Source organism: Coturnix japonica, chromosome 1, assembly GCF_001577835.2.
Source record: "Coturnix japonica isolate 7356 chromosome 1, Coturnix japonica 2.1, whole genome shotgun sequence".
In the NCBI taxonomy this organism is placed as follows: domain Eukaryota; kingdom Metazoa; phylum Chordata; class Aves; order Galliformes; family Phasianidae; genus Coturnix; species Coturnix japonica.
In genome coordinates this window covers 55,479,322-55,493,568 of record NC_029516.1, presented here as the reverse complement: position 1 = coordinate 55,493,568, position 14,247 = coordinate 55,479,322, and the positions used below count along the sequence as shown (strand labels likewise).

The window sequence follows — 14,247 nt, the reverse complement described above, 5'->3', positions numbered from 1 at the left end:
ACACATGCTCAGCAGCCTTTCTGGGCCAGAAGACAGCTGAGCCTGCTGGAAGAAACAGTGTTGAGCTCGGCTCACCTCCTCCACCGGGAGCTCCTTCAGGCGGGGCAGGGAGCTGGAGAGCAGGCCGATGAGGAACGGGGTGGGAGAGCACACAATATCGATCATGGAAGGCGGCAGCACGGGGATGTAGGTGTGCTGCCAAGTGAAGGGGTACAGGAGGGCCACTGTAGCATGGCAGCACTTGGAGAGGGTGCTGGAAGACAAAGCACAACCAAGAACAACAGCACATCAGTCGGGAGGTGAGTGGCACCCACTGGCAATGAGGGCTCTTTCAGTTATTCTCTGAGTGAGCTCCGTAATTACTAAGCACATTCCTAGATTTCTGTTCCTGTTTTTCAACTTCAGGTGCAATGATCTGTGACAGGAGACCAGGTTAGGAAGGACAATTGTGCCCCGTGCACATACAAGAGACACATCCCACTGAACACCTGCCCCTGCCCCTCCAGAGTCTTGATAGGAAATACCCCACAGATGTGGGGCCTTCTGTGCCACTGCCCTTCATTTGAGAAATGAGTTTATTCTCCCACAGTATGCCCCTCCAACTGTTCCCAAGGGAAAGCCATAGCTTTGAATGCACAGGGGCTGCACTGTCCAGAACAGGATGCTCCAGCCCTGCCCCTCGGCTTACACAGTGCACCTGCTTTGCCTCTGGGCAACCCTCTGCACACCAAAGACATGCTTTCCTACATGTCCTAGGCATACTGACAGTTCTCAGTGCCAAGCTGGAGTGCAAGAGGAAGGAGGACACAGAGGTTTGCAGCCAGCAGAGCCTGCCAGACTGCTCAGAACCACAGCAAAGTGAAACCCAAGGAGGGGAGCACATGGCTGGGTTTCATGTGGTGCTGTCTGTGGCTCACAGGACCTTAGCCCACCTTCTCCCTCCTTCAAACCCTCACAGCAGCTCTGCTTTAAATGTCTCTGTGGTCAGCTCCCAGGAGGGCCTGGCCAGAAGCCCCAGTGACTCCCCAGCAGCTGACTGCAGGGACACACATTGCTGGCTGCAGGGCACCGGTGACACATCTGCTCTGGGTCTGGGAGCACTCACATTGTGGGAGGAGGAAGGCTCACTGCTATCAACTGTGTAACTAATGTCATCTTGTTTTACTAACATCCAGGCCCTGAAGGCTGAAGGAGGGGAGAAGGCTGGTGTGGCCTGGAGGAACCACGTGGCTGAGAAGCATCAGCAGCTGGCTTGCATTAAAGTCCACAGGGGAACTCACATCCAGCAACCCGGATCTGGCAGTTTATTGCTGACTTGAAATGAGAGGAAGGGGGGGAGATGGGTGTGGGCTTGTGCTCACTCTTCCTCCCCTTGCTCCAGTGAAGCCTGGTAACTCCAAATCCCTGCCCAGCAATGCTAACATGAGCTGAGTGCAGTGCCGTGGCTGCAGCTGGCTGGCTTTCAGCAGATACATGTTTTCAGCCAAACATGATTATGATTGCTGGGACATCAGCGTGACCATATGCAGAAAGCAGGCAGTAAACATCATTAACCACATGACGTTTTTCAGAGATAAGTAAATCCCGGAGCATGGGAATTGTACTAGGACTGCAGCAGGTAGGGAGTGGGCGCCTGGGAGGGACCCCTGGGGTGTGTGTGCTGAGGAAATCTCTTTGCAAGAACTTTGTCTTAAGTGGTGCTCCATAAAAACAAAAAAAACCCTTCAAAGGTGGTGTCACAGACTGGGTACCTCTACCCTTTAGAGAGGAAAATCAAAGCCGGGTCCCCATCCCTGCTCAGGACATTGTCAGAGCATCCCTCTGCCTTCCCAGCATAACAACAAAAAAAGCCCCACAAAAACAAAGTCACCCCAAACCAACTCCCACAGAAAAAATGTGGGACCATGAGCAGACTGCCTTTCTTGTAGCTTTCATGCATGCTATACCTGAAAGGAACAGCAACAAAAGCAGACCATTTTAGGAGTGCACCCTGAGGTTAATGACACTCTTTAAAGACTGTCTCCTTCAAGGTGATGCTACTTGTACAACCAAGTGGAAGTGTTACAAGTTCCACCTTGTCACAAACCCTTGATGTTGAAGTCACATTTGACTCACCTGCCTAAAAGGCACTTAAAAGCAGATAAAAAACAATGGGAGAGCCTTTGTGGTTCCAGACATCTCTGGGGAAGAACAGCCTGCAGCTGAAGTACGTGATTATTGATGGCACAATGAAATACTATGGCACGCTGTCTCCCAGTGTATTTATGGTGGCTTGCTCTTCCCCCAGCCCTGCTCTCAAGTTCCAGATTACACATGGTACGTGAGAGCTTAAGTGGGAGGAAAGATGGCTGAGGTCCAGTTAGAGAAAGTCACAGAGCTGTGTAAGTCTGAAGTTGTATGTGCTGTGCTGTGCTGTGGGAAGCAAAACAGATCGCTTCCCCTTCCAACTTTCCATCTGTGGTTCTCTCCTCACCTCAAGGATAAATCCTACTGCTCTGCGCTCTGAAACACTTCTCACAACTTCTCACCACAGAATGAATTGCCACTGCAAGCAGACCTCAGAAGGCAGAGCAGCTCAGATGTGGGCACAGAGTGGTACCACTGAAGCATCTCATCTGCACGTGATTCAGTCAGATGCCCTCTGCGAGAAGTCTCAGGGAGCTGCAGCTTGCCAGGAGCCCAGCACCCCCTTGGACCTTCAGAATGACTCAAGCCCCTTCTTTCTCCTACATAAGACAATTGAGAAAGTACTAACTGACTGTCAATTCATGCCAAGGTTGCATGTTCTCTCCCTACATGGCTGATTTGGATACTGACTGACATTCAGATCTCTCTGGCTGAGCACTCCCTTGATCAGACCAAAGACACCAGAGCAACTTGTTTGCTTACACAGCAAGCCCTTCCACCACACAGCATCCTACGCAGAAGTGCATTCGCAAAAGCAAACACAGCTGCTGCTTTCCTCAGTAACCACCTTGTATTGAGGTGGTCAGTACGGAATCTGAACAAAACAGCTGCTACCACACAGAAACTCTTCTTCCTCTCCTGGGGAAACTTGCTCCAACACTAGGTTGACTTGCACTAAAAAGACAATGACAACGTGAAACAGCTTCTGAGGGAGAATGTCAGCTGCTCAGTTTGATAGAATATCCCAAGCTGGGAAGGACCCATAAGGAACATCAAGTCCAACTTCTGGCTCCCAAACAAACACCCAAAAAGTTGTGATTCTGTACTGCACACGGAAACAAATCATTTGGTTATTTTCTTCCCAAACTGTAGAATGAACAGACTGAAAGCAAGCACATCTGCTAAAAAGTCCTTGGGTTTGGCATACCTAACAGACTTCTGAAAAATACTATTGAATTAAGCAGCCTTTTGGCGCTTAATGCCAGTAAGCCCTTTGGTTCCTGCACCAGCCAAACTGCTGGAAGTAGGCTGGCATTTCGTAATGTAACACGGCTTGATTACCTTATTTTTTCTTCTTTATAAGCTCTGCTACAGTAGGATTTACTTTACAAACACCTTTGGATTTCTGACGCTGCATAACATCTGGATTTACTTATGTCGGATCACAGAACTGGTTCACAATGTTTAAGAGGCGCGAGAGCTTCCAAACCTTGCACTGTGACTTGGCAAAACCCACCAGGGCGATGCTGGGTCCCACCATGGGTGGGGACGGCCACCATCTCCCAGAGATTAATTAATAAGAGAGGTTAACACACACAAAGAAGCAAACAGAAAGGGTCTCTGAAGAGAGTGCCACTACCTGACATGGAAATGTTCTCCTTAGGCTCCTGCTTCTCCCCAACCACAACACAAAACCAAGAAATCCAGGAGGCTGCACTGACAGGCGCAGGTCAGACCACTTTTGAAGCCCACAGAAAGGGCTGCTTTTAATCTTTTCTTGAGATGACCACATTTAAAGTGCCTCCCCTACTTCAAATCTGCCTTTGATAACAATGGCCACTTCGTGTTGTTGACACAGCTGTGGTTTCTGGCAGGGGCGGATGCAATCGCTCGAGTTGCTCAGATCCACAACAGGCTTTTGAAGAGAACTGGAAAAAGGATGCCTTGATTTGAAGCCCGTGTACGTTTTCCAATTTACAAAGCCCTCTGAATCTAACACATCTCCCTCGGGGCACCAAAAGCTGCCTAGCTCCATACACCTTGGAACACGTCATACACGTCAGCCTACTCGTGTTTGGAAGACACCCTTCCAAACGATGCTGTTTGATGCCTCAAGTCTGAGTGCAAATAAAGGCAGGGAAGGCTACAGAGACCATCAGGGTCTTAAGAAAGTCACTTGTCCTGGGTTGTTGTATACTCCAGTCTCCATAGCAACAGTGAAAAAAAAACACAACTAATATACCAAATTCTTTCCTTTTCCGCTGCCAAGCGTTGGACTGATAGGTCTTTAAAAAACACTCAACATTCATTCTTAAGATGGAAAAGACAAAGTATTTCACTTGCTGTACACTTGTTAGATGCATTTTTTTGGCTCAGCTTGAAAACATTTCACAGTTCACACAGTATTTGGCAGAAGACCTTTCAGCTCTCTTTCCCAGAGACTGATTTGATAGCAATTAAGAGATACAAATACATTGCACACATTGTTTTCCCCATCACTCACACCCATACATACCTTAAGGCCATGTACCGATAGTTATTGATAGTGCCTACATGAAGAACTGCAAATTACATTTATCATGCTTCTTTCACCATGTCACCTGCACTCTCCTCGCTAATCCATCTCAGCTGGATTACTTCTAGCATTCCAAACCCCTGACCAGTTTAGAGCAGCTGCTTTTATCGTTCTTTTTTTTTTTATTATTCCCTTAAGCTATTGCCAAAAAATGTTTCTTTTCTTTCCCCTGAAATTGGCATTTTCACCCTTAAAGTAAATACAATTTAGTACTCATTGAGTTCAATGTGTTCCTGTCCCAGGAAAAGCACCATTTGGACAGAAGACCTTGTATAGTCAGAACTATTAACATTCAGAACATGGAATTTCCACCAACGAATACAACACATTGTTGACCTCTCAGTTACGAAAGACTCTCCACTCCTGCGCACTCAAGCCATTGGCGGGATTAAAAACACAGCAGTTTACTTCATTTTCAGGGTTATTTCCTTTGTTTTCTGTTTTTCAAGCCTTTGCAGTCTTTTGGGGTCATTTTCAAGGTTTTCTTTACCAAGAGAATCAAAGAAAATTCTTGTTTTGTGAAAGGAAAATAAAACCCATGGCTGTCCCAAAATTGCTTGATGTTAGGAGCAAGGTCTTCTCAAACACATCACACACTAAAAGCCTTGCAGACAGCAATGAGTGTTTGAATCCTGTGGCCTATCATACCCAAGATCTTTAAAAGATGACTTTTTTTTTTCCCCAGTTTGTGTTATATTTGGAAACTTCTACAAAGTATGATAGTATGATCCTAATGCTCACTCCTGTTCTTTTTTACAGGCCTGGGAAGCTTGATTCATTACTTAAAGATCCTGTATATATTGACAGCAGATAGATAGAGGAAAAAACTAAATGCATAGAAATGCTGTGAATTAGAGATACCCTGTAACACAGATTGCTCAGAATACTGTGTGCTGTCAGAAAAACATTCAATACAAAAAGATCTGGTGAGTGAAAGTTCATTTTAAAGTGATGACTCAAAACCCAAAAAACCACTGAAACATCCAACGCTATGCACCCTACTATACATTCTCAGCACCCTGGTCCTTGTAGAGATTACAGCGTTATCTGTGTCCTTAACAGATTTTCCCAGAATGTAAAATTTATCCTACAGCGAAGGAGAAAAGCCTTAGAAAACAAAGCTTGTCATCATAAATGAGAACATAAATCATACACACTCTGTAGAATTATACAGTGGATAAATTCTCTGTTTCAAACGCAAACCCGAATGCTCTGATATCTTATGAGGCTTAAATACCCAGAACACTAAACATCTATGCATACAATATATCAGTGACTACCAAGAACTAAATCTTCCCCTCCCCAGCCCAAGGCAGCTGCCAAAAACCTGCAAATGACCTGTGCTGCCTTGATGCTCCAGCCCCCCTCTCTGTAGCCATCCTGTCAGTGCTCTGCCCTAAGGAGCCCTGGAGCCCTGCAGCATGATTTTTTTCCCTTAGCTTTCCTGCAGAAGGGGCCTCCCCATTTTTGCTCTGGCACTCAGTCTCACGGCTGCAGCCTGCTGGCTGTAAGTTGTGAAAAGAGACAGCTTAGGGGCACTGTATGCTCCTGAAACCCGAGCTTGCTCCTAAGTGTCATTATTCATCCAAGCAGCTTTTCCTTCCCCAGCCCTGGCAAACTCTCCTGCCTGAATCCTCAAGTGCTTCGAGGCCTGGAGAGCTGCCAGCCACCAGCTGCACAAAATCTTAAAGAAACCTGGGCCGATTTTTCTAAATTAAGAGAGTAAATTAAAAAAAAAGCAAAAAAAAAAAAAAAAAAAAAAGCAAATTAAGCAGACTTAAAAATAGAAGGGGGAAGTCCTCTGTCTCATTTCCCCTTGCTGCATCCTTTTTTTACTTTCATGCCCCACAAGAGAGAAGTCCTAAGGGAAAAGACAATATTAAAATTCAAGCTGAAGTTTAAAAGATTTCAGAAACAAATCTTGTAACGTAGGGGAACAAAGCAGAAGGGCCAGCTATCTCTGCCTGGAGCCTTCTCTGTAGAAATCCAGCACAGCTCAGTGGGGAACACTGCAGAACTGTGGAGCACAAAGACAGGTTTTGCTTCCTCGGCACCAGCGCTCCACTCTGAAACCATGTAGAGAATAGGGAATTTGGCTCTCCCTGTAGGTGGGAATCTGCTCACTTCTTGCAAGCTGCAAAGTGAAATTACAGTGAGCACCCCACTCCTGGGAATTACAGCCCTACTTACATCAGATATAAGTTGGAAAAGAGCAGAGAAGGAAAAAGAACAGGGTAAAGAGATCAGTCCCTGCAGCCTTTTCAGCCTTCCTTCCTTAGCAGCGTTTTGTTGAAACTAATGCAAGAGGATACCTGAGCTTGTCTGCGATGAAGATCACCCTTCTTTCCAGGAGCAGGGAGGCGAAGACCCTGCTCAGGTGCCGCACGCTGAGGGATGCAAACAAGGATTCAAAATCAACGTGCTCAAGCCTGGAGTCAAGAGGCCGTCGCAGCTCAATGACCTTTTGGAGAGAGAAAGACCACAGGTCAGTCAGCTCTCACCACCCACTGATGCCGTGGGAGCAGGGCCCTGACAGGTATTTTAGCAGCTAACAAGCATTACCGGCTGTGCTGGCAAACACCACTTGTTGTTCAGCCCTCAAACACAAACCTTCCAAAGACCTCCCACAAATTGTTCTTCCAGATGATGCTGAGGACCATCCAGAGTCCAGCTCAATGTGCACGACATTGGAACAACCACAAGTATGCCCTACTAGGCTGAGGACAGGGAGCTCTTCCTAAGGAGGGAAACCGGTCTGTGTCCAGCTAGGAATGGTTTTCAGGCTTCCTGGAACTCAGGCAGCAGAGCTGCACAGAGCCTTTACCATTTTCACACTTATTTTTACAGACGGTTTTTATTTCTGGACATTTGACATAGTGACCATAAACTTTTATACCATTACAGAAAAGAGTAACCTGTGAGCCTTTTCCTTTGTTCACAACTACTTCAGCAATTCCTGTCACAGAATCTTGGCCCTTCATTCTCCTGGTCTTAGACAGATCTTCCAAAACTGTTCTTGAAAACCCCCAGAGCCAGACATCTTACAAACCCCACAATAAAATCTCCTCTAGTTCTATACAACCCTGACCAACACCAAGCCTAGAGCTGATCTATCTCAGTGGAAAACCACTCCAGGGGCTTGCTGTCTTACCCTCTGTATGCACTCAGAACAACAGGTCACTTCCCACTTTGTAGGAAACTTCTCAGATATTGTTTATTAACACCTGTCCCCCTGTGTTCTTTGTTTTCTGTTTAAAGCAAACCATTCTCTGAAGCTTTGTATTTTCTAAACCACTTATAGCAATTGGAACTACATCTCTGGGGCCTTCTCCTGCAGTTTACATTTGTTTTGAAAGCAATACTCTAAATAAATCTCCCCCAGTGCTGGAGAGTAGGAAATCGCTCTCCTTCATTAATCATTCTTTCACTTTCTTTCACAACACAGGAATCTGTCTCAATAACATCACATTGTTATTCCTGCTCATTTTACGAGCCCCTACAGCACAAGATCCTTTTCTGAAGTAGTACTGCTCATTCTGTTACTTGCACGTCCTATCAGACTACCGATTTCTTCTTCACAGCACTTTGTTCCATATTTGTATCCATACAGAATTTCAGACCAAATCTCCATTGAGCACGGTCATTTTGAGTTTTAAACCCTAACTCTCCAAAGAGCCTGCACCCCATCTCCGTGCTGTCATCTACCGATTGTACAAATGCGGGCTTACGCCATCAGCAAGATAACTAGTGAGCAGTATGGATCCTAGAAACAAAACAGCTGTAATGTTCTCCGACTGTATAGCACACGACTGGGAATTTACTCCTTGACTGCTGATTTTTCACCAGCTATGCATGTGCTCTGCAGTAATTTAATTTAGCCTGCACCATTCTGTTTGGTTGATGAGAACATCAGCACGTCCCGCTATGCTAAAATCTTTCCTATGTTTCCTTAAAAAGCGTTCCACATTCTCCTATCTAGAGCAGGTACTTCAGAGATGAAAACAATGTGAGTTTAACACAACTATCTTCACAAATCCAAGGTGGCCATTTTTCACTACTTCACAATCCTCTAGACACATACAAGCTGATTATGTATTGTGTTCCTACATACTTTCAGCAGTCAAAGTTAGGTTGTCCCTGATAGATTTCCATGTATCTTTCCCTCTTTTTAATGCAGGCACGAGGCTTACTCCGCTCTGCTCTACTGGGACTTGCTGTTCTCGGAGCTGCTTTCAAAACAGCCGCTTTTGCAATACAGTAAAAAACAACCCTCCAGTTGTTTTTCACAGAGCTGTACCTTGAGTTTTCTCAGCTCCCCATTATTCAAAAACAACTAAGCTGTCCTGAGATAACTCCTTCCTATTCTGTCCTGCACCACCAACCTTTTGTTATTATTAACAGCATTAACCACGTGATTGTAAATAATCTTCCTGGGCCCCTCACCACAAGAAAGACATTGAGGCCCTGCAGCGTGTCCAGAGAAGGGCAACAGAGCTGTGAGGGGTTTTGGAGCACAAGTGTGATTAGGAGTGGCTGAGGGAACTGTAATTGTTGAGTCTGGAGAAGAGGATGCTCAGGGGAGACCTCATTGCTCTCTACAACGACCTGAAAGGAGGTTGTGGTCAGCCTCTTCTCCTAGGTATCAGTGATAAGATGAGAAGGAATGGCCTCAAGTTGCACCAGAGAAGGTTCAGGTTGGATGTTAGGAAACATTTCTTCTCAGTAAGCGAGCGGTGCTGCAGTGACACAGGCTGCACAGGGAGGTGGTGCAGTCACCGTCCCTGGAGGTGTTCCAGAGCCATGTGGATGTGGCACTAAGGGATGTGGTCAGTGGGCATGGTGGGGATGGGCTGGTGGTTGGACTAGATGATCTTAGTGGTCTTTTCCAGCCTTAAGATAATGCTTCTGAAGACTGAAGCATAAAAAACTATAAAGAATATGACAGCCTGTCTTCACTTGTCATACATTAAAGGCTTTCTAATGTTAAGGAGAAATGAATCCAGTGTTAGTTTTCAGGACTTCTCAATTTCTATCTCATCCTTCCAGCGTATTCACAGATCCTCTCTTATTTGCCGGTGTTTCAAAGGAAATTAGATTCCTAGTAGTCATGCTCCCACTTGGTTCCTTCCGTTTGCAATAACTTCTGAATTCCCAGCTGGCCAGTTTCCCATTTCAGTGAGCAGGGGTCCCAAAGACAACTAAATTCTGCATGTCTGCAGAAAAAAGCTGCCCACAGTGGGGAGTTGCATGCATACAGCACAGCATCCCTGCTGAGAAAGAGGGGCAGTGCAAAGCACAGCCTGCACACATCCTGCTTTGCAATAGCTCCCCCGTGCATTGGCACTTACACAGTGGCAGGATAGATGGCACAGGAATGGAAACTGCTTCGTGCACAGAGAAGAGGGAGTGTGAGGAAGCAAGTTTCACTAATTTCCCAATTTGCACACACCCATATTTTCTTTTATGTCCTCTACTGGCTATAACTCATTTTAGTCCTTGTTTATTTCTAGATTGGTCCTTGTGTGGTTGACTGTTCTTTACATTAGGTTTTAGCAACAAGTATACCTATACTGCTAGATAAACTAGAGCCAGCTGTTTTTGTTTGCTTAAGGAGACTGCTGACTATCTGTACTGGGAATGTTACCCCTTAGACAGGACCTCCATCAACTAGCTCTCTTCCCCCTTGCTCATCTTTAGGGCCTAACAGGAAGCATGGCCAAAATCACATTCAGTTTAGCTATCTCCATCTGCCCACAGTCCTTCAATGCAATGCCCCAGATCTTTATACTCTTAAAACCTTTCCTCTGCCCTCACATCATGTTGTGGGAGATACAAAATGTACTCTCACCTCCATGCTGTGAAAATGCTGTTTTCAAAGGCTACATCATTGCCCTTGTGTGATTTCAGATACTTTTTACTGGAACTTCCTGTTCTGTCCCACACAAATGGTGATTCTGCATTAAGGATCTCAGAATGGCTTTGGTTGGAAGGGACCTTAAAGATCATCTAGTTCCAACACCCCTGCCATGCACAGGGTTGCCAAGGATGCTGAAGCACATATTACTGATCAAGAAATTAAGTATGTAGAGGGTCTTGAGTAGACACAAAGGTATGTACTATGTAGCATGGAGTCTGCCAGCCTGTGCCACTTGGCCTCAGGGCCAACCCTTTGCTTCATTTTACCACATGGCTGATATATCCACACCTTCAGTTTTACCACAAATTCCTTTTCTATTCTGAAGCCACTGGAAAACATTCCATGCCATCCTCTCCAGTCCTCAGTCTTACTCCTTTTTTTCCTCCCACACAGCTGCCAGACAGTTGCCATTCATGAACATCTCTGGTACCATGTCACAGTCCCAACTTTCAGCCACCGTTTGCTGGCCCAACTCTCCCTCCCTCTAGGCTGGTGTTTTTACCTCTGTTCCTGAGCCTGGCAAGAAGTTCTTGACTGTAATCGTCCGGCCCAAAGCTGGGAAAGGTGCCTCCATGACACTCCTCATGAGAGGCTGCACTAAGGCTGGGGAAATGCCTCGTCTCTTCTCAACCTCATCCAAGATCTGGAATTAAAACGAGAAACCACAAAATACATGTAACAAAAATTGAGTGCAGCAGCATCTACATTATATCCTTAGCCCAGCATTGACGCAGAGCCTGAACTCGTAAGGAAGAAGGTAACATAGGACTGAAAGACTTTTGTCTTCCTCAGCAAGAGAAATCCAGCTCCAGCAAAGTAAATGGAAGGCTTACAACTCCCAAGTTTCCTATGACCTTCAGAGTCAGGACTCCACTTTTTAATCTCTAAGTTAAGTGCTTACCTTCAGGTAGTTCTGCTGAACAAACAAGGCAACAGCTGATAAACTATTTTTCCTTTAAACTGTCTTGAATTTAACTGTATTTAACAGGTTCTGAAATTAGCATGCAGTTGCCTTGCCAACACTATTTTTGGTGTTTCTCCAGCCATCAGCTTCCCTGATTCCCATTCTTCTGGCATGGACTTCATTTTTGGGTCCCTTTTGGCCTACTGCACAAATTCCTTGCTCACCTTAGAAAAGAGATTGAAGCATCCGAGGCGACTCACAATGCAGTAAACTTCTGGGAGGCGCTTCCCTTTCCCACTGGGCTTTCAAGACAAATGCAAATAAAAACACACAAAAAACCAAGAAAACGTCAGAGTTGTAGCTACTGCAGAGACAGAGCACCTGGTCTCTTAGCTCTGCAGCTCACTGACTGGCTCAGAAAACATCACATGTTTGATAGTGTGCTGCTGATGACAGTATCTTAAGTCTGGCTCTAAACACTGGTAGTCTATAAATTATAAACAAGGGTGAAATGGCCACATTCATGGTATGATCCAAACCTTCCTAAGTGACTAAGGCAGGGTAAGCTGCTCTACAGGGACAACTCTGAGCCTGCAGTATCAGTACTATTCTAGACAGCTGCTTATTAGATATCTAAACCTCAGGGAGAGAAACTCCGTCTTCAGTTTAGTGATCATAATGTTAAGCACTGGTGTAAAGAAAAGACAAAAGCACTATGTCTAGAGTGGAGGATGGCATTCAGAGAGGGACCTAGGCACTGAGCAGAGCAGAGCAGAAGAGAACAAAGTTGTTCTGCTGCCACCCTTTCCACTCTTAAAGAGCAGCAGCTTTCTACTTTCCACTATGGGTGACAGTAACATCAGCTTCAGAGAATGTTGCATCTGTTCTGCTAGAAGAAAAAGAAGAGATAATTACCAGCAGCCTCCTACAGTATCCAAAACGCCTGCTTCCATCTTCCCCAGTCAGGACAAATGAGAATGTCTCGCTGCAGAAAGAAAAACCAGAATAAGAAGGTACTCATCACCCACACAGAAAAGTCTGTGACATAGAGATGAATTCATTCAACCCAAAATCTTTTTGCATTTCCAATACACTCTCTCGGGGCTCTGCCAAACCTTCTACCACAACGGCTCTCACATTTAATTAGCTCAGTACATAAATCCGTTTCTCATGAATCACGATACAAAGTACAGTACTTATACCTGGCAAACTGATGGATGGGGGCCCAGTCCTTCGCATCAGGAAAGCAAAACTGGGGAATAGCTTTCAGCTGATCTTCTGCCTCGCGCATGAATTTGAACGAACGCTCAAGCTGGTTGAGAACAGAGAGAAGGAATGTTTCCAATTAGTCATGTGGGGATGGAATGACTTCAAATATTTTTCCTGTGACAAATGAAGAGGTGATGACAGAGGCTAAGCTTCTGCCTGGAAGATATTAAAATTTCTGTGATTCTGGCTCACCTAATCTTTAGATATCTTAAAGTAACTCTGTACCCACAGTTCTACCAAGTTCTGTGTCTGCAGCACCTGCCCCTGCTCAACTGTTACTCCAACATGGGACACGTTTTCCAGCAAGGGACCAGATAACTGAAGTCTAGGGAAACTCTGGGTACATTATGTTTACAAACACGCTTTCACATTGGCTCCCTGTTTCTCTTATTTCTCATTCCATATTTTCAGCTAAACTACTGGCAAAAGATGTGCCTTCCCTTTAAGAACAGATCTTCTCCCAGCTGTCATTCTTCCCTAAGGAAAAAAAATAAAATGAGGAGAAAGTAATAGCTACATAAAAGTCATAGCCAAAAGCAGCAAAAGATCTGACTCAGCTGATCTTTCAACAGCAAGGAATGTCATGGCAATTCTCAAGAGGTTACTGCAGCCCCTCTGCCTTCCTCTACTGAGCAATGCCACAGCAGAGGGGTTACTGATTCAACATGTGGCACATAGAGATGCTGTGGCTTCTCCAGCTGTGAGGTGCACCATGCACTCTAAGACACGCTACCCAGAGCTTCAAGACAGGCACCACACCTTCAGTGGGAACTGCTGTGTAACCTCAGGGACGTAAGCAGCTCCAGCCTGCTTCTTGTGCAGTGACACCACAACGAAGTACTCAAACAGCTGCCTCTCTTGATACTCAATCAAGTCCCGTTCCAAGGTTTGATACCGTGGTGTTTGCTTCAGGCGAGATTTCACATGGACAAGGCGCTGGCTGTGAGCTATGACAAGAAAGGGTAGAGATTGTCATTTTGTCCAGTGCTTTGCAGAGACTTAAAATCAAAACTACATCACCACAATTGCTTTGTTAGTGAGGAAGGGACATCACCTTTGCACAGAAAGCCTGGAGGTATTCAAGTCCAGGCTGGATGTGGCTCCAGGCAGCCTGGTCTGATGGTTGGCGACCCTGCCCACAGCAGTGGGGATGAAACTAGATGACCTTTGAGGTCGTTCTCAAGCCAGGCCATTCTATGTCTCTATGATATGATTCTACAAAAACTGTGGGTAGCAACCTGCACGGTACTCAGGCCAGGCTACAGCTATAGCTATGGCTCCCCTGCTCAGCAGTACTTGGGACTCCCAGGTTTGGTAACATGGGCTGGGCTGCAAGCCAACAGCAAAAACAAGAGAAGTGCAAATGAAAAGGACTGGCTCATCTCTGCCTAATCTCTCAGGACCACATTTCTACAAGTTCTCCCAAGACAATGGGAAAACAAGAGAAACAGCCAA

At 45.6% G+C, this 14,247-nt stretch overlaps 1 protein-coding gene across 6 annotated transcripts in view; it reads right to left on the bottom strand.

Annotated features, from left to right (window-relative positions):
- The window catches only part of DENND2A (DENN domain containing 2A), a 51,566-nt gene that overhangs the window by 6,266 nt on the left and 31,053 nt on the right, over nt 1-14,247 (bottom strand). For 5 of the 6 annotated variants that reach the window (XM_015866889.2, XM_015866895.1, XM_015866901.1 and 2 more), the window contains 7 exons: nt 13,552-13,739; nt 12,726-12,835; nt 12,439-12,508; nt 11,748-11,825; nt 11,122-11,262; nt 7,015-7,163; nt 76-253 (listed from right to left, as the gene is read on the bottom strand). In XM_015866889.2, coding sequence (XP_015722375.1) covers nt 76-253; nt 7,015-7,163; nt 11,122-11,262; nt 11,748-11,825; nt 12,439-12,508; nt 12,726-12,835; nt 13,552-13,739 — 914 coding nt within the window. The remainder of the gene's footprint in view (nt 1-75; nt 254-7,014; nt 7,164-11,121; nt 11,263-11,747; nt 11,826-12,438; nt 12,509-12,725; nt 12,836-13,551; nt 13,740-14,247) is intronic. The other variant, XR_004307852.1, reaches the window with a different exon arrangement.